The following is an 18,125-nucleotide window of genomic DNA, read 5'->3' as shown; positions in this document are numbered from 1 at the left end:
TAAATACATTTTATTAAAACAATTAAAAAAATTTTTTTCTTGATTTTTTTTTAGAGAGAGAAGAAGAGAGAGGAAGAGATAGAAACATCGATGAGAGAGAACATCGACTGGCCGCATCCTGCATGCCCCCCACTGGAGATTTAGTCCACAATCTGGGCATGTGCCCTGACCGGGAATCGAACCAGCAACCTCTTGGTGCAGGGTCGATGCTCAACCACTGAGCCACACTGGCAGACAAAACAATTTTTAATCACTTGGAATTTAAGACTTCAATTTGCTATCCAGTTTACTTCAACTCTTAAACATATCCTGTTTTCTACCTACATTATAATCGAACACTTACTTTCAAGGGACATCTTAGGATTTTCAAGCTTTTTCCTTAGAACAGAGTCAATGAGAACTCTTAGCTGCTTGAAAATGACGGCTATCTTTACAGGAGCCTGTTGAGGAGATAATTGGACAGTTAACGCCGGGAGCGTGAATGTGTTTAAATGAGTCAAGAGCAGCACAGGTACATGACAGGCTGCCTCAGCACATCCTGACTTTAATCGAGGACATTATTGGGAAAACACAGCAAATCACTTCCTGTAGCTTAGCGACCCAAACTTCAGTTTCCTCATTAAGTGTCTATAAATATGGTGAGAACTTTTAAAACAGCTTTTTTGAGGTATAATTTACAAACCAAGAAGGCTTACTCACTGTCGAGTGTGCATTCAATGGTGTCAGGGAATGAGTGTGCAACCCAATGTCAGTGAATGGTGTGTAATCCAATAGTGTAGAAATGAGTGTGCAATCCAGTGGTGTCAGGGAACGAGTGTGCAACCCAATGTCAGTGAATGGTGTATAATCCAATGATGTCAGAGAATGAGTGTGCAATCCAATAGTGTAGAAATGAGTGTGCATTCCAACGGAGTTGTGCCACATCCAGTGACAGAACATATCTACCACCTCAGCCTCTTTGCAAACACTGCATGTATTTTAAGTTGCATTTAAAATGTATCTGCCTCTCCAGTCTTAGACTGACAGCTGTCACAGTATACCATGGGAGAAGGTATCAGATTTGCTTAGCTTAAACCGTGTTGACGGGGTTACAGAGAAACAATCTTATTGCTGGTAACACTGGTTGGCCTAGTTTTCTAGAGAATTCGACACCGTGCAGCCAAAGCCATGAATCTGGGTCTTTGGTAGGTGGTACAGTGCAGCGGCAGGAGCATGAGTCTGCAGACCAGAGTCCTAGGTTTGCACCTTGCTCTACCAGTCACAGCATGTCATCAGGGAAGTCCCTTAGCTGCTCACTGAGCTCAAGCGCCTGATCTGCAGAGAGGACACTGACAGGTCACAAGGGTGTAGTCAGCCAGGGAAGTGCAGCCCATGGCAAGCTGTGACTCTCACTGATGATAAAAGCAGCCTGGAATGGCAGTATAATCTGCTTTTCAAATTTAACAGATTTAAAACCACATAGGTAAGACAATCTTCTACTTTCAGTCAAGTTACAGAAAAACATCATGCAAACACCAAAAAATTCCTAGAATCTGCCTCATTTTGCTAGGTAGTGGAAGCAAAATGGTAATGTGACGAGAAAGATGGGCTGCAGTGTGTACCTGGAAGCGGATCCAGCCATCGACAGAAAGGAGACGCTCCCGGTGCTGAACTTCTATGTCACCACCGAACAGCAAAACCGGGAAAGGGCTTATCAGGGTCGTCTCCCGCAAATACACCCTGGCATACCTGATCTGCACAGGGACAAAGGAAAAACCGCACAGCCTAAAATCAGAAACTCATTGATCTGTTTCACATGAGACTGTTTTGTAATTGGAATACATACTGTGAGTTATATAAGATTTTTAAAGCTACATGTTTATGTTCTCTTATGTGCATAATTTGCCAACCAAATGAATAGTGATCACAATCACCACCTGTGCACTGAAACTCTTAAAAGACATTTTAACACAAATTGTTAAGACTGAGTAATACAGGGTGGGCAAAACTAGGTTTACAATTGTGAGTATGCAAAATACAGAGCTCATTCTTACACTATTATTTACTAACTACTGTATCATTTTCCATACGGACAACTGTAAACTGACCTTTGCTTCACCCTGTATACCTTGAACATAAATAAAACCATTGACAAGCAATTTTATAATGCTAATGCTGTTTAACAATTAATAATGCAAAAATAACATTATCATTAAGTTTCAAAGTTTCTGGTTTCCAGACCAATGTTCAGCTATAGCTATTAGTCAGTAATTTCTCGTGCTTTACATTTAAGTTTGATGATATGTTGGGAATTATTTAAGCCAGTACTTGAAATTATGGATCCTTGTTACTTTAACAAGCTCTGATTCAGTTGACTGTTTTAGTGGTAATCTATAAATATTTTGCATTAAATTATCTTCAGTTACATTGTGACTCAAACTGTTGCCATATCATATATATAGTTCTCCCATAGTCCCCGTCTTTGGAAATGCAGATATAAGATGTCTTTCCCGCCCAGCCAGTGTGGCTCAGTGGTTGAGCACCAAGGGGTCACCGGTTCAATTCCCGGTCAGGGCACATGCCCAGGTTGTGGGCCCGATCCCCAGTGGGGGGCATTCAGGAGGTGGCCAATCGATGTTTTCTTTCATGGATGTTTCTATCTCTCCCTCCCTCTCCCTTCTTCTCTCTCTAAAATCAATAAAGAAAAAAAAAAAGATGTCTTTTCCCTTTGGAGACAGTATCTTTTAGTGAGACCTCAGGAAATTGACAAATAACATATATTTTTTAAAATAAATAATGCATCTTTTAGAAAAAGAGGGAGAGATAGAAACATCCATCAGCTGCCTCCTACACGCCCCCTACTTGAGGATTGAGCCAGCAACCCGGGCATGTGCCAGTCCGGGGAATTGAAGTGGGACCTCAGTCCATGGGCGGACTCTCAATCCACTAAGCCACACAGGCCTGGTGAATTGATACATTTTTAAAAAACATCTTTGCTACACCTGTGTTTATTTCAAGTAGGAAAGATGAAGATGGTCACTGTAGAAGCCTTAATATTTTCTTTCATTAGTGAATAAGGACTTCCTTCCATCGAGAGACTATGCACATCTTGGTTTTAAACACGAACAGAAATGTACAGCTCAAGGAGAGAACAAACAGCACACCCGTCGGGCACCCTATCTCGTTCGACTGACTGCTAGGACAACGTCCGCGATGCTGGCATTTAAGAGGAGCACTCACCTTCTCTTGGTACAAGAGCCACCCGTAGGTCTGCAGGTCCCGATTCACTGAGGACGGGTGGACTTGCGCTTTGCCCTGGGCTGTCTCCACCATGCAGGCCAATTTCTCCGTGACGTCAACGGACTTCGTGCAGATTATCTTCCCCACGCTGTCAGAGAGCCCAGCGGCCAGCACTGCTTTGAGAAGGGCAATTTCTTGGAAGGAGAGGGTCTGTGACGCCTTGTTTCCATCCCAGCCGTTAGGAGCTGTGGACGATGAAAATCCTGCTGCCTTAACCAGCTTGATTAACTCCTGCTTTACATCCTAGATTGGTTTAGGTGGGAAAGAGACAAGGTCATAACTGATTAGAGAAACTGCCAAATTACCTTGGCATTTATATGACTGTTTCCTATCAAAACTGGGAAGATGCCAAATTATTCTTTAGTTTGCTACAGCCCAAGTTAAATTAGGGGGGAAAAAAAGATAACAGAAAGTCAGGGATTAATGAGTCATCTGTTACCACCACCCCAAGACTTCAGATGTGATAAATCACATGAATGTCTAAAATGGGAGAACAATAAAAATGTGCCCATTCCCTTCAAAACCAGATATTACCCAAGGACGGTCATATAGAGAACAACACTGAGAAACAACTATGGAGGAATCTTGACTCTAGACTGCAAGGACCTTCTTCATTTGTCTCTGCGAATCTCACCTTAATTTCCTAAAGGACTTTAACAAAGTTTATTGATGGCAACTTCACTTAATCTGAAATTGCGATCTAACATCTTTTCCTACCATCAGTAGTAGTGCCCATCAGCGAAAATGCTACAGGAAGGGTGAGCATTTTTCAAAGCAAACAGGATACAAGTGATTAAAAAGGTGATGTTTACATTTAGGATTTCCTTTAGGTTTCTGTTTTGGGGCTCAAGGGACTGTGATTCCAGGGGAGGAAAGACCAACAGACAGCTGCTGTCACCCCACAGGCTTGGGGGTGGGGGGATCACAGCCCAGGGGAGTCAAGAAAGGCTCTTGGAAGGAAGGGGTGAGAAGCGACTTGGGAGACCAGGAGGGTCTGGAGCACAGATAAAGGGGTGCTGATTGGCTCCCACATCCTGAGTGCCCAACAGTGGCTCAATTTACCCCTCTATCTGCTTCAAGAAGGACCAGGCTTATTCCACTGACAGAAATCCCCACTGTCATCCAGCAGTTATTAAGTCACAAAAAGTAATAGGTCAAATTTTGTCAGATAAAAAGTTTTTAACCTCTTAAAATATAAGCACAGAACAGAAGAATCATGTAAGACATGCATACAGTTTATTTCTTGGTATTTTCACAGCATGACTGACTAAACCCCATTCCCCACGCACCCAGATCCAAGGAGTGTGTGTGGAGCCCTTGTCACAGCCCCTGTCTTTCCACTTGGACTACACTGGCACTCCCTGTCCTCCCACACACAGTTCTGGTCCTGAGTGATGGACAGAGCTGCCAGGTGTCCTTACCGAGAGCAGACAGACAAGCATGGTCACAATCAGCCACACGGCAGACGATGCCCCAGACGCCTTTCCATAAATATCATCCCACACTGCAACTAAGCAGCTGCCAAGATTCAGGAAAGCATAAGAATTTCATTAAAAAGAACCAGAGCTTGTAGGAAACATGACTGATTCCAAGCCTGGAGCATAAAATGCACACCATTCCCAAAACAAGGAAGCTACCAAAGACTGCTTAGTTGTATGAAAGACTCGGAAAACCTAAAGGACTCTCACTGTCCAAAGAAGGGACGGTGTAAATACCAAACAATATCTGCAGAGGACTGGGACACATCGCATATATTTAGGTCCCTAAGTTCGTGATGATTTTTATAAAGAACACTCACTGATCACCTTGGAAACGCTGGGCAACCAAGTCATCTTGAAACTGCCAGGAAAAGGGACCCTCACCGGTCCTCACCTGCTGGTCAAGCTGTCCCTCAGGGCACCCCAGTGCCAGAGGGGAAAGCGTCAAGCACTGTCCTAGGCACTTCTCCTTCCGAAATACAGCTACCCCTCAGCTCACCCGCACGGCCAGTGAGATGCTGCGGGGAGACTCACCTCTAGGGTGAGCAGAGACGTCTGGCTGAGAAAGTTCCTCCGGCAATAAGCTGTTTCAGAACGATAGCCTCCTTCTTGCCTGGCTTTCTTCCACCTACAGAACGACCAAAGTTCACGTATTCTTGACAAACTCTCTTTCTCAGAGGAACTAATCAACATATACTTTAAATTACAATCATTTAAAAAGAGGAGGGATTTTACCTGTAGAAACCACCAATTGTATTTAAGAATTCCAATCATAATACACATTTTTTCTATTTATGTATAACAGTAAATTAACTTCAAATACAAGGTAATACACATATAATACAAAGGATATTGTTCTTAAATTTTAGAAAGGATTATAAAACTATGACTCTGTAAAATAATTAACTATACTTTGAAAGATGATATAACTAAACATAAACTTAAATCTTAGATATGATTTTAAGTATTTTAAATGAAAGTCTCAGGCAAATTTTTAACAAGTAAATCCCCCGGGCTCGACAACACTCCGATGATTCCTTTACCCCAGATACGCGTTGTAGATGGTCAGGTGGTCGGAATCTGCCACAGCCAGAGCTGACTTTGCAAGATCTGCTTCCTCTTTTCGACCGATGGGCGTGGTGAAGGGAGACTTCTCTGTCATAACTGCAGCTAGTGTTGCCTACCCAGGGAAGCAAACAAGTTAGTGAAAAGAGGAGCACATGCAGCTGATCTGTAAAAGACGAAAGTCATAAAACATCACTTTTAAGTTGCCTGCTTCTTTTCAATACATTCTCACGCTCTACAAGAGCTAACACACTTTCATTTAATTCGTTACTTTTAGATTCATTTTATGGATTTAAAAAATGTATCACTTGCCCTGGCCAGTTTGGCTCAGCGGTTGGAGCGTCAGCCCGCGATCCAGAGAGACCCAGGTTCGGTTCCCGCCAAGGGCACGTACCTTGGCTGCAGTTTGTCCCCAGCCCTGGTTGGGTCGTGTGGGTGGTAACCACTCGATGTGTCCCTTTCACATCGATGTTTCTCTCTCTCCCTCTCCCACTCTATCTGAACAAAATATCAAAAAATGTCCTCGGGTGAGGATAAATAAAAAAAAAGTATCACTCTACTTTTATACCATCTTTGTGAGGCAGGAGGTACTATCACCAGAATGAGAGAGTAATAGAACTGAGAGTTGAAATGATCTGCAGGCCGTCACAGGTAGAAGCATCCCAGAATCACAGCTCAGCTACCTGCACTCCTGGCTGGCTGCATGTCCACTGCCTGCAAGGCTCTTTAAAATGTTTTTATTAATTTTTTAGAGAGATAAAAACATCGATGTGAGAGAGACACATGGATCGGCTGCCTCCTGCACACTCCCCAGCAAGGATCAAGCCTGCAACCCGGGCGCACGTCCTGACTGAGAATCGAACCAGGAGCTCTCAGTCCATGGAACGATGCCCAATCCACTGAGCCATACTGGCCAGGCCGGCAATAGTCTTTATTTTTATTATTATTATTTTTTAATTCCTTGTCAGAGGATACTTTTCTATTTATCATCAGATAGAGTGGGAGGGAGGGAGGGAGGGAGGGAGAGAGGGACAGAGAGAAATACCAATGTGATAAAGCCACATCGACTGGTTGTCTCCCGCATGACCCGACCAGGGGCTGGGGACTAACTGCAACCAAAGTATGCGACTTTGGCCAAATTCAAACCCGTGACTCGTTGGTCCCTGGGCCGATGCTCTAACTGCTGAGCCAAATCGGCCAGGGCAACAATGCTCTTTAAATACAGGGTGGGACCTGGCCGTTGTGGCTCAGTGGTTGAGCATCGACCATGCACCAAGAGGTTGCCAGTTCGATTCCCGGTCAGGGCACGTGTCCAGGTTGGGGACATGCAGGAGGAGGCCAATTGATGTTCTTTCTCATCGAGGTTTCTATTCCTCTTTCCCTCTCCCTTCCTCTCTCTCTAGAAGCAAATAAAGAAAAAAACATTTTAAATACACGGTGGGGCTAAAGTAATTTATAGTTGTTCGTATGGAAAATAATACAATTATCAGTAAACAACCCTACAAGAAAGAACTGTGTTTCACAAGCTCCCAACTGTAACCTGCTTTGCCCCTGCACTCTAAGGGAATCTGGACCACACACGCCCCGCCTGTCGTTGCAGCTCTGCATCAGCCATCGTGCAGAGGCTCCTTTCTCACTCAACACAATTCCGGGGCGTGTCTAACACGGGGGAAAACGAGGCTGGAGCCAGGCACGTCTCTGCTGCCCAGGAAAGGCCACAGCTTGAGGAAGCTGGAAAGGCAGCACGGGTGCCGGAGCCCAGAGACTGCGACATGGCACCAGCTGGCCGGCTCTGAGAGGGTCTGAGAAAACAGAGCTGCTGGTACGTGCTGACACAGGGGTTATAAGGTTGCACTTCAATCTATAAAGCATGAGCGCCTGTGGCAGAATTAAGCAGAGAGATAACCCAGAAAAAGGGCAGGGAGACAGTCTCTGATTCTACTTGTGAAAGCCTATGGGGCTCAGAGCTTCGTAAGAACTGTCTACCACAGCCGTTTCAACCGGCGTGTACAGCCTGCAGCGCCCGACTGAGTCGGGCACTGACCTCTTCTCCCTCAGACTGCCAAATAAAAAATGACAACAGCCCCGGCTGGTTTGGCTCAGAGGTTAAAGCGTCGGCCTGCGGTCCAGAGAGACCTGAGTTTGGTTCCCGCTAAGGGCACGTATCTTGGTTGCAGTTTGTCTCCGGCCCTGGTTGGGTTGTGCAGGTGGTAACCACGCGATGTGTCCCTTTCACGTCGATGTTTCTCTCTCTCTCTCCCACTCTATCTGAACAAAAAATGGAAAAGTATCCTCGGGTGAGGATAAAAAAAAATTAAAAATGACAACAGCTAACACAGCAATAGCCATCTGGTAGGAATGAATCAAAATTACACCTATTTTTTTGTCAGATTGGCAAAAATCTATTTTTGGGCATGCGCAGAGTTTCAGTAATTAGTTCATATGCTGTGAGATGGGAAGGGTTGAAATTGCTGGACTACAACATATTCAATCAAGTAAATACTTCAAGTGGGGTGTTTCATAGCAGAAGTCAAACGAGCCAAACCCACATATAAAACAGTACCTATAGCATAGGGAAGTAAATGGATTGATATATTTTCTTGTATATAAAGTTAAATATTCAAAATTTTCATTAAGCATTCAGACCTCCTGCATTTTAATGTTGGTATACTCTATTTAGTTAAAAAATTAAAAGTTGAAAATTATTTCCAAACGTCACAATTTCTCAGCCAAGGTGCTATTTAAAGTGAAGCAGCAGCCGCGCTGTTACTCACCACTGGGTCGAGGCAGCCGAATACAGCCCCGAAGATGAGCATCTTGCCGATCTTGACATTCACAGGCAAGGCTGCGAGGTGCTGGCCCAAGGGCGTCAGCTTAGGCTCAGTGAGTTCACAGGCTCCGATTTTCCGGAGCAGATGCATTGCGTTGCTGATTACTTGAAGCTGAGGAGGATCCAAGGCTCTGGAGAGGAAGTCTTCAGGAGAGCCAAGACTGCATTTCTGCAGATTGAAAACAAGCAACAGAGTTTACACAACACGATGAGAAGGTCAGACTGGAACCGAATCTGACAACCAAAAATGTCTGTGACTCAGCCGGCTGTCCCCTGGTAGTACTGGGGCGGACATGAGGCTGCACTTTAACCTGTGAAGAGAGAGCACCTGTGTCGGAATGAAAGCACAGTGGGGCTACTTATACAAAGGTGGGAGGGGCCGTTTATTTAAGCAGAACATCTGGAGTAACACAAGAGAAGATAATTTAACTTCCCTTTTTTTCTAGAAAGGGGTGAAAAATAAAAAATGATCTGAGTTCCTGAGGGATTACCATAATGTGAAGACATAATTCCTCCAAAGGCACACGTAAGATTTCAGGGACAGAATAGTCCATAAAGCCTTCAAATCTGAAAAATAAGAGAACAGCAATGACTTTCCAGGTCATCGGCAACGCCCTGCTGCACCGCCGCGTTTCCACAGCAGTGCTGGGCGCACCCACCTCTCCCGTGTGTACATTGAACACGCCCTGCTGCACGGCCGTGTTTCCACAGCAGCACTGGGCGCACCTACCTCTCCCGTGTGTACATCCGGAAGCAGAAGCCCTCGCGGACCCGCCCGGCCCGGCCCTGGCGCTGCAGGGCACTTGCCTTGCTGACAAACGTCTCCACCAGAGAACTCATCTGACTGCTCTCGTGGTACCTGAAGAAATGTACATGGATAGCAGCCTTCGATCAAAATCTTAAAAAGCTGAAATAGCTGACTCGTTTTTTTTTAATCCTCACCCGAGGACATTTTTCGATATTTTGTTCAAATACAGTGGGAGGGAGAGAGAGAGAAACATCGACGTGAAAGGGACACATCAAGTGGCTGCCACCCACACGACCCAAAGAGGGCCGGGGACAAGCTGCAACTGAGGTACGTGCCCTTAGCAGGAACTGAACCCGGGTCTCTCTGGACCGCAGGCCGACGCTCTAACCGCTGAGCCAAAACGGCCAGGGCTGAAATAGCCGACTCTTAAAATAAAGTTCAAGACTGGCTAAAAAACGTCTATTTTCATTGTGGACCAATATTTTCCAAATCACATTTCATAATTATATAACTTAGCAAGCATCACTAAATCTCGTACCACCAAATTAAATGCTCTAGCACAGGAGAAAAACCTGTTTAATTTACCCTTTCCCAAATTAATCTGACCATGGAACCTTGTTTATTTTATGTACATATATATTTTTTAATCCTCACTTGAGGACATTTTTACATTTACCTTCAGGTAGAGGGGGAGACAAAGAGGGAGGGAGAGGGAGAGAGGGAGTGAGAGAGAGAGAGAGAGAGAGACACATCGACCGGTTGCCACCCACAACCCCAACCGGCCCAACCACGGCTGGGGACAAACTGCAAACGAGGCACATGCCCTTAGCGGGAACTGAACCCGGGCCTCTCTGGTACGCGGGCCGACACTCTAACTGCTGAGCCAAACCTGCCAGGGCATAATCCACCATATTTTTCAAAGATACAGTTAAACCCTGAAAACACTTCCTCTGCAGCAGTTCTCAACCTGTGGGTTGCGACCCCTTTGGGGGTCAAACGACCCTTTCACAGGGGTTGCCTAAGACATAACAGTAGTAAAATTACAGTTATGAAGTAGCAATAAAAATAATTTTATGGTTAGAGGTCACCACAGCATGAGCAACTGTATGAAAGGGTCACGGCATCAGAAAGGCTGATAACCACTGCAAGGTGTAATGTTAATAATCAAGGGTTCAGCCCTGGCCGGTTTGGCTCAGCGGTTAGAGCGTCAGCCTGCGGTCCGGAGAGACCCGGGTTCGGTTCCCGCTAAGGGCATGTACCTCGGTTGCAGTTTGTCCCCGGCCCTGGTTGGTCGTGTGGGTGGCAGCCACTCGATGTGTCCCTTTCACATCAATGTTTCCCTCTCTCTCTCTTTCTTTCTCTCCCTCCCACTCTGTACAAAAAATGGAAAAATGTCCTCGGATGAGGATTAAAAAATAAATAAATAAATAATCAAGGGTTCACTTCGCACTGGACAGTCACACTCACTTCCAAACGGCTCCTGCTTCCACACTAGGGATTGTGTTGGCAAATGACCACAGACTGCGAAGGCAGTCTCATCTCTTTATGTGAAGAAACATTAAAACATTTACAAAGCAGCGACCTTCTAGATGAAGAGTCAGTCAGAGTCACTGCTTGTCACTCACTGGACTGGACACTTTCAGCCACAAGAGTCCCACGCTCCCCATTTATATGTGAGGAAACTGATGACTGTAACTGAAGGTCACATTGCTTGCTCAAGATAATAGATCAAAGATTAGATTTGTTATTCAAAACTGATGTTCTTTTTTTTTTAATAATCTCACAAACAATGCTTTCATAAAACAGTGTATTTCACAAACACATTTCCAAAATTTGATGTTCTGAAATTTTTCTGAGTGCTCTTCTAAAAGTAGCAGCCCACTGGGAACTACGGGAAACCACAACATGGAATTGACATTCACTCTTCGACGCTCTAAGTTTCTTATAGTTTGGCTTTGGGCAGAATTAGAATATCTGGAATTTTCCTGCTATGATTCTGTGTTTTCTGAGAATTCAAGAGCCACAAACTCTTTTCAGTTCTCAACCTTTTCAGGTTAAAAGTGTTTTGAAGTCAAACTTACTTATTTTCTTTTGTTCTTCCGGTGTCAATTACAAATACAACATCTGGAATAGTGATACCGGTCTCTGCAATATTTGTTGCTAAAACAATCTGAAAATAAACAAGAAGCCAAAACATTTAGGTAACAATTTTCAGCAATGGGCTATCATGTAAACTACTTTAGAGAGTTTGAGCCGATAAATTTAAAAGTGAATTTCAAGTTTATTTCTAAAATGTCACACTCTATTTGTTATCACACTGTCACTTTAATTTGCTCTAATTAGTTTCAACACTTCAGTTGGCACATTTTTATCCCAACAAAAATACCATTCGCTTAATTCTAGCCAGTCATCTTAAAAATGATGTGGTAGCTGGGAGATGGGGTCCGAGGAGAGGACTGAAATGATGGTCTTCTCAGTGCGCTGAGCACACCAGGGCCCTAAGGCTGTGCTGCTGTTAACGAGGAGACAGAGGCTGAGAGGGCCGTCGAAGGCCACAGAAATGGCAGCAGTTCAGGGATGGGAACCCAGGCCCCTGCATCACACAGCCCAGGCTCCTCTGGGAGCTCTGTGCTCCCCACAGTTCCTATACTGTGCTCCTTTCCCCCTTCTGAGAGAGGGTTCAGAATCTGAGAAACTCTCCTTGCCAAGTATCTCTTCATTCAGGACCCCGGACAGCGGGCACGGAGAGAATGCTGAGCTTTCCCCACCAGATGGTCTATGTATCACCCGCAGCAGCATGGACAGCCTAGAAAAGAGCAAGAGTTCTCCCTGGACTCAGTAGCTCCTGACACCCAACATCCTCCATGACGCCTTCTTGGGGTAAAAGTTGTGATTTTTCTTTTCACAGGCAACATCCTGCCATATTTTTCAACTACCATTCCTCCTAGAAGTCTTGTCCCTTTAGTGACACGTAATATAAATATCCAAACACTTCGACGTTCACATTGGGTCACTTCTGAGTGCGTTAAGCTGCAGAGCGTCTAGACCAGTGGTTCTCAACCTTCCTGACGCCGCGACCCTTAATACAGGTCCTCGTGCTGTGGTGACCTCAACCGTTAAATTATTGTCCTTGCTACTTCATAACTGTAATTTTGCTACTGTTATGTCTTAGGTGACCCCTGTGAAAGGGTTGTTCGACCCCCAAAGGGGTCGCAACCCACAGGTTGAGAACTGCTGGTCTAGAGTGCCATGCTCTGTAAGGTGTTCCCCGTCAGTCACCGTCCTTGATGCCAAGGTCATACACTTCCAGGAAACCGTCTCTGTGGTCACAGACACATCTGCTGGCCTGAACTTACCTTCCTGACTCCTGGAGCAGGAAGTGTGAACGCTGCAGCTTGGTCTTGGGTTGAAAGAATAGAGTGCAGAGCTATCACTTTATATCTGAAAGTTAAAATCATAGTTCTTAGCGAGAGTTTCTCTTTAGAAGACACTGCAAACAATAACAAAATTTATTTGCTAACAGAAAGCAACTGTGACATTTTTTCTTATGAAAAAATTTAAACACACACTAAAGCTCTGAAACAGTACAGTGAAACCCTACACACTCGTCACAGAGAAAAGGTGCGTGTGGCTGGACTGCAGGGAACACAGGGCTCTGAGCTCCAAGCTGCTGCGCTGCGCCGGAAAGCGAGCCAGCAGCAGCAGCTGGAAGGGCGTGCGGCAGGAACTGCAGCCCTGGCGGGGCTCTGCTCATCCCGTGGTGGGGAGGGGTCAGCTTCCTGTTCCTGAGCACAGGGCTGCCTATGACAGAGCAAATGCAGAAAGTGTACCTCAAATTTTCAGTAGATAAAATGCTATGATAGAAATGTTAAAACAAAAACACACTAACTTCGCCATGGACAATTTTAACCGAAGGTAAAAAGACTTTGAAAGCTTGATCAAGAGCTTTAATGTATGAAACATTTTTCTATTTACAAACCACCAGGAATATGATAGATTTGTAGTTACCGTTCAGAAGAAAACTTTCTGTCAGTTGATAGGAGATCATACAATTGCTGAATATGAGCAAGGCCGGGTAAAAAGATCAATACTGCTCCTTCAATATTTCTGAACTGGGGACTTATGTCTGCAATTTTTAAAAGATACAATATTCAAAATAAGAAGATAAGAAACAGCATCTAAGATACTAATAAAACACTTCAAACTACTAGAAAAAGTTTTATCAAAGCAAACGGAGACAATCAGAACTTGACACATACCTAAATAGGCAAGGAGTTCCAAAATAAGATCCAAGTTGATCTTATGGGGGCTCATATAGAGAAGAGCATGCTGAGTGCGGCTGCTGTACTTTTGGTAAAACGGATTCAAATCAGCAACTGCTCCAGCTCCACTCGAAACTGAGATGTATTCCTAAAAGAAACACAATCAGAAAAAGTCGGACAAAAATGTTAAATGTTTTTATAATACAAAGAAGGAGAAAGATCTGTATTTTTCTCATTGTCACCATTATTACTTTGTTCAAATATAGAAGAGTACCATTTTTAACAGTGGGAAAAGTATGACATTCACCTCTCCTATAATTCAGTTCCATCCAGCCCCTCGAGTGCAGCACAACTCCGGACCTCGGCCCGCGCCCTACGCGCGAGAACCGAAAGAGAGCAGAGCTGCAGGCATCGCTCCGCAGCAACTGAGAAGGCCAGGCCACGGGCCGCGATAACGTGACTAAGGCGTTTACACCTGCCTCGTTCTTTCTAGATTTTACTTTGGTTGCTGAGTTCCAGTCATCTCTTTTGAATACCTTTAATTTTCTGAAGTCCTCTTAAGTTTCTAATTTCTATCTCTGAAGTTTTAGGGAAAGATTTTAGTTCTTTGCTTTCTTGGTTTATCTGCTTACTTAAAAGATAAAGTAACTTTGTGCTGACATTCGACTGGATAATGCGTGAAATATCGTGGACACAATGAAAACACTGGGCACAGTACCACTGGCCAAAATGCAGGATCACAGAGCTTGGTGGTGCCAGCAGAGACACGCCTGGAACGAACGCCAGGGAGAGCTGAGCCCGGGCAGCGCCACTACAGCGCTGGGGCGGCTCCCGCCGGCCAGGGTCTGGTCCACCCCTCCTGACCCGAGGTGCTCAGATAGAGGAGGACAACCCGTACAAGTGTCCTCCTCAGCAACTGAGCACTGCTAGGAAATAATACAAGGTACCTCTTACTTTTATGGTCTTTGATTTTTCATGTGCTCCTGTACCACCCATAACAATTAAGAACACAAAATAATATAAACCAAAGACCAGACTCTGAAACAAAGATTAAAGAAGTAACCTTTCAGCCCTGGCCCGTTTTGGCTCAGCTGTTAGAGCGTCGGCCTGCGGTCCTGAGAGACCCGGGTTCGGTTCCCGCTAAGGGCACGTACCTCGGTTGCAGTTTGTCCCCGGCCCAGGTAGGTTGTGCGGGTGGCAGCCACTCGATGTCTTCCTTTCACATCGATGTTTCTCTCTCTCTCTCTGTTCCTCTCTCTCCCTCCCACTCTACCTGAACAAAAAATGGAAAAATGTCCTCAGGTGAGGATAAAAAAAAAAAAAAGAAATAACCTTTCAAATTGGCTCCTAATCACATCTGTTCCTCTTCTACCAAATTATACTGGAATCCACTGTACCAGCATGGTTTTAAAACTCTTCAGGTTATATTTGGGTAGCATAATCAGATATCTTTCAAAATGTTTTCTTTTGCCCTGGCCAGGTGGCTCAGTCAGTTGGAGCATTGTCCCATACACCAAAAGGATGTGGGTTCGATTCCCGGTTAGGTTGCAGCTTTGGTCCCTGGTTGCGGCATATATGAGAGGCAACCGATCAATGTTTATGTTTCTCTCTCTCTCTCAAATCAATAAATATATCCTCAGGCGACAATTAAAAACAATAAGATTTTTTACCTGATACTTTTTTATTCCCCCTGCTTTGCCTGTAACATTAATGGTTATTTCTTCTTCCTCCTCCAGAAATTTCTGACAATATTCTGAGTCCTTCTCCAGTACAAAGCCCGTTTCTTCAATTATATCTTCAAGATGGAAAACCTGCATAGATCGAGGCACCTAAATGGTGAACTCACATTCATTTCAGTAAATACCATTTAAAGAGAACAAGGGGGCTGTCACCTTCTGGATGCCACCAAATGCTAATTTAGAATATTATGGAAAAAGCTTTTTCTGCTTATTTGGGACTAAAGAACTTCGCTGATATTGATGAGTCTGTCTCTAGAAGTCTCAGGTCCCGTTACGGTTTGGTGTGTACTTCTCACATGTGAAAACTGATGAGGCCGGAACAGACAGACAGGAAGCGTCAAAGCCACGCCTGTCTGAGTGGCGGGTGAGAGGGACCCTTCCTGCCATGCAGCCACCTCACTCTGCCCTAGCGGCGGGGATAGGGAGGTGTGCCTTGTGTTCTGCACTTCTCGGCTGTCCTCAGCCGATCCACCCGAGTCAAGGCCGCAGCTGCCCTCTGATTCCCAAGGCCCCCTACAGTCCCCTCCCGACCACCACCCTGGAAACACTTCTGCCTCAGCCTGCAAGGCCCACCTGCCGGGAAGCACCCTGGTGGGAAGGTAGCTTCTGTTTGCACATGGATGACACAGAAAACACACCTCCACAGGGTAACTCCTTCCTGAGATTCTGAGAACAGGGCAGTGGGTGAAGTACGAGGAGAACTTCTCACTGTCCACAGTGGCGCTCATGAGGATCAAGTGCAGGTCGGACCGTTTCTGTAAGATCTCCTTCAAGATAACCAGTAGGAAGTCAGACTGGACACTTCTTTCATGAACCTAGCGTAAAAGGGAGTAAGAAAACAAACCATTTATAAGGCCTCGGGAGAGGCTAAAATAATCAGATTGATCAAATTAAAAATATGATGAACTCACATAGAAAAGTTCATCAATATTTAAACATAGTACATGTGAGGGAGGGAGAAGCTGTGTGTTTCAAGTAAGGCAGGTCTTCAGAACTGGACACGAAGTCCCCTCTAAAACGAAAGAGCAAACCCAGCACAGAATGAACGTCAGCCAAGCTGTAGAGCTCCCCCTTAGCGGCTGCTGCAAGCGTTACACTGGTAAGACCAGGCATCTCCCAAATTTCACTTAGAAGCCAGGAGACTCCTAGAGTTCTGCCACTAACAGAAAACTGTACTGCCTGCCCAGGTAAGGCCTTGTACACCAGGTGAAGCAGTTGAGACCCCATCCAGAGTCAGGGTAGTGATGAAACATTTTATAGCAGGGGAATCATGTGGTCTGAATTTTGTTTTTAAAAAGATACCTCTGGTTACAATGTGACCATAGTGGAGGAGAGTACAGCAGAATGCAAGACATTAGAGGCTTTTACAGTAAGTAGAGAGACAATGGTGACCTATATCAGGGCAATCCTAGTGAATATGGAGAAAAGTGAGTGAATTTGAGGAAAGGAGAGTCAACAGGTCTAGGAGTTTAAAAAAAAAAATTTGTTTTATCCTCACCCGAGAACATTTTTCCATTTTTTATTCAGACAGAGTGGGAAGGAGAGAGAGGAAGAGAGAAATATCGACGTGAAAGGGACACATCGAGTGGCTGCCACCTGCACGACCCAACCAGGGCTGGGGACAAACTGCAACCGAAGTACATGCTCTTAGCATGAACTGAACCCGGGTCTCTCTGGACCGCAGGCTGATGCTCTAACTGCTGAGCCAAACCGGCCAGGGCGGTCTAGGAGTTTTGATTCAGGGGATGTGGGAGAAAGAAAAAGGAATAATCTTGAATGTGTTCACTTTGGTAGCTTGACCAGGATATCTATGTCTGAAGATCAACAAAGAGACCTCCTGATGGATAAAACAAATCTGGGGAATCTCATCAAATAGATGGTAATTTATACATATACTGATTTTTTTTTTAAACAAAAGGAAAAATAAGGAAAGAACATAAAATAGAGCCAATAAAACTCTATACTCTATTAAGTACACTTGGGAGAAATGGGCAAAAAATATGGGCACAAATACACCAGAAGCCAGCAGGAAAAGCTACTTAAGCCGCACACTGACCATAAACTAAAACCAAGTGCAAGCTACTCCTAACGATAAAGCCAGAGTATTATCCTGAGCGTTTTCGTGAATAAGGCTCCACGGGATATGAGCTCTGGCACAACACTGCGTCACCCTTCTACTGATCATGACAGTGAGTGCAGTGGGCCCTCTTCTTATTTCCCGGGATTGTTCACCAGATGGACGGCATCACAGGTCAGTAAACTATGTCTCCAGACTGCTGATACGACACCATCAGAAACAGTCTCCTGAATTACTTGGTCTGGCTTGCCTTTACATTAGGGTTCACCCTGATACATATTTACCAAGCAATTTTCTGATAAATTGGAGCTTCAAGAAAACTGACTAGCTCTTAGAAATACTTCAACTTACCCAATTTTCTTATTATAAATAAATTAGCATTTTGACTTATGTTATTCCTTGAGGATACTGACAAATCTAGGTCTCCACCATGCAGAGCTATGGCTGTGACACCCCAGCCTCTGCTGCTAGCCAGGGCAGCAACCAAGGGTTCGGCCTATATCCTCTTTCCCTTTGACATCTTAGTGATGATAGCACAATTTCTTCCCCTATTAAAGAATCAAGACTCCTAAATAAAAATGAATTCCTATCACTTATCTATTACCAAAATATTAGATTTTAAACATCTTAATCTAAACATGTCTTCC

At 44.6% G+C, this 18,125-nt stretch overlaps 1 protein-coding gene across 2 annotated transcripts in view; it reads right to left on the bottom strand.

Moving 5' to 3' along the window:
• Positions 1–18,125, bottom strand: part of DHX29 (DExH-box helicase 29) — a 41,106-nt gene that overhangs the window by 2,192 nt on the left and 20,789 nt on the right. For both annotated transcript variants that reach the window (XM_036279493.1, XM_036279495.1), the window contains 14 exons: positions 16,040–16,216; positions 15,333–15,473; positions 13,660–13,810; positions 13,409–13,526; positions 12,757–12,841; positions 11,482–11,570; positions 9,383–9,511; positions 9,144–9,219; positions 8,597–8,821; positions 5,801–5,937; positions 5,292–5,385; positions 3,220–3,522; positions 1,602–1,733; positions 344–440 (listed from right to left, as the gene is read on the bottom strand). In XM_036279493.1, the coding sequence (XP_036135386.1) occupies positions 344–440; positions 1,602–1,733; positions 3,220–3,522; positions 5,292–5,385; positions 5,801–5,937; positions 8,597–8,821; positions 9,144–9,219; positions 9,383–9,511; positions 11,482–11,570; positions 12,757–12,841; positions 13,409–13,526; positions 13,660–13,810; positions 15,333–15,473; positions 16,040–16,216 (1,954 nt within the window). The remainder of the gene's footprint in view (positions 1–343; positions 441–1,601; positions 1,734–3,219; positions 3,523–5,291; positions 5,386–5,800; positions 5,938–8,596; positions 8,822–9,143; positions 9,220–9,382; positions 9,512–11,481; positions 11,571–12,756; positions 12,842–13,408; positions 13,527–13,659; positions 13,811–15,332; positions 15,474–16,039; positions 16,217–18,125) is intronic.

Source organism: Molossus molossus, unplaced genomic scaffold (assembly GCF_014108415.1).
Source record: "Molossus molossus isolate mMolMol1 unplaced genomic scaffold, mMolMol1.p scaffold_m16_p_3, whole genome shotgun sequence".
NCBI classification, from domain to species: domain Eukaryota; kingdom Metazoa; phylum Chordata; class Mammalia; order Chiroptera; family Molossidae; genus Molossus; species Molossus molossus.
The sequence above is the reverse complement of the archived record's forward strand: the minus strand, read 5'-3'. Positions and strand labels throughout refer to the sequence as shown.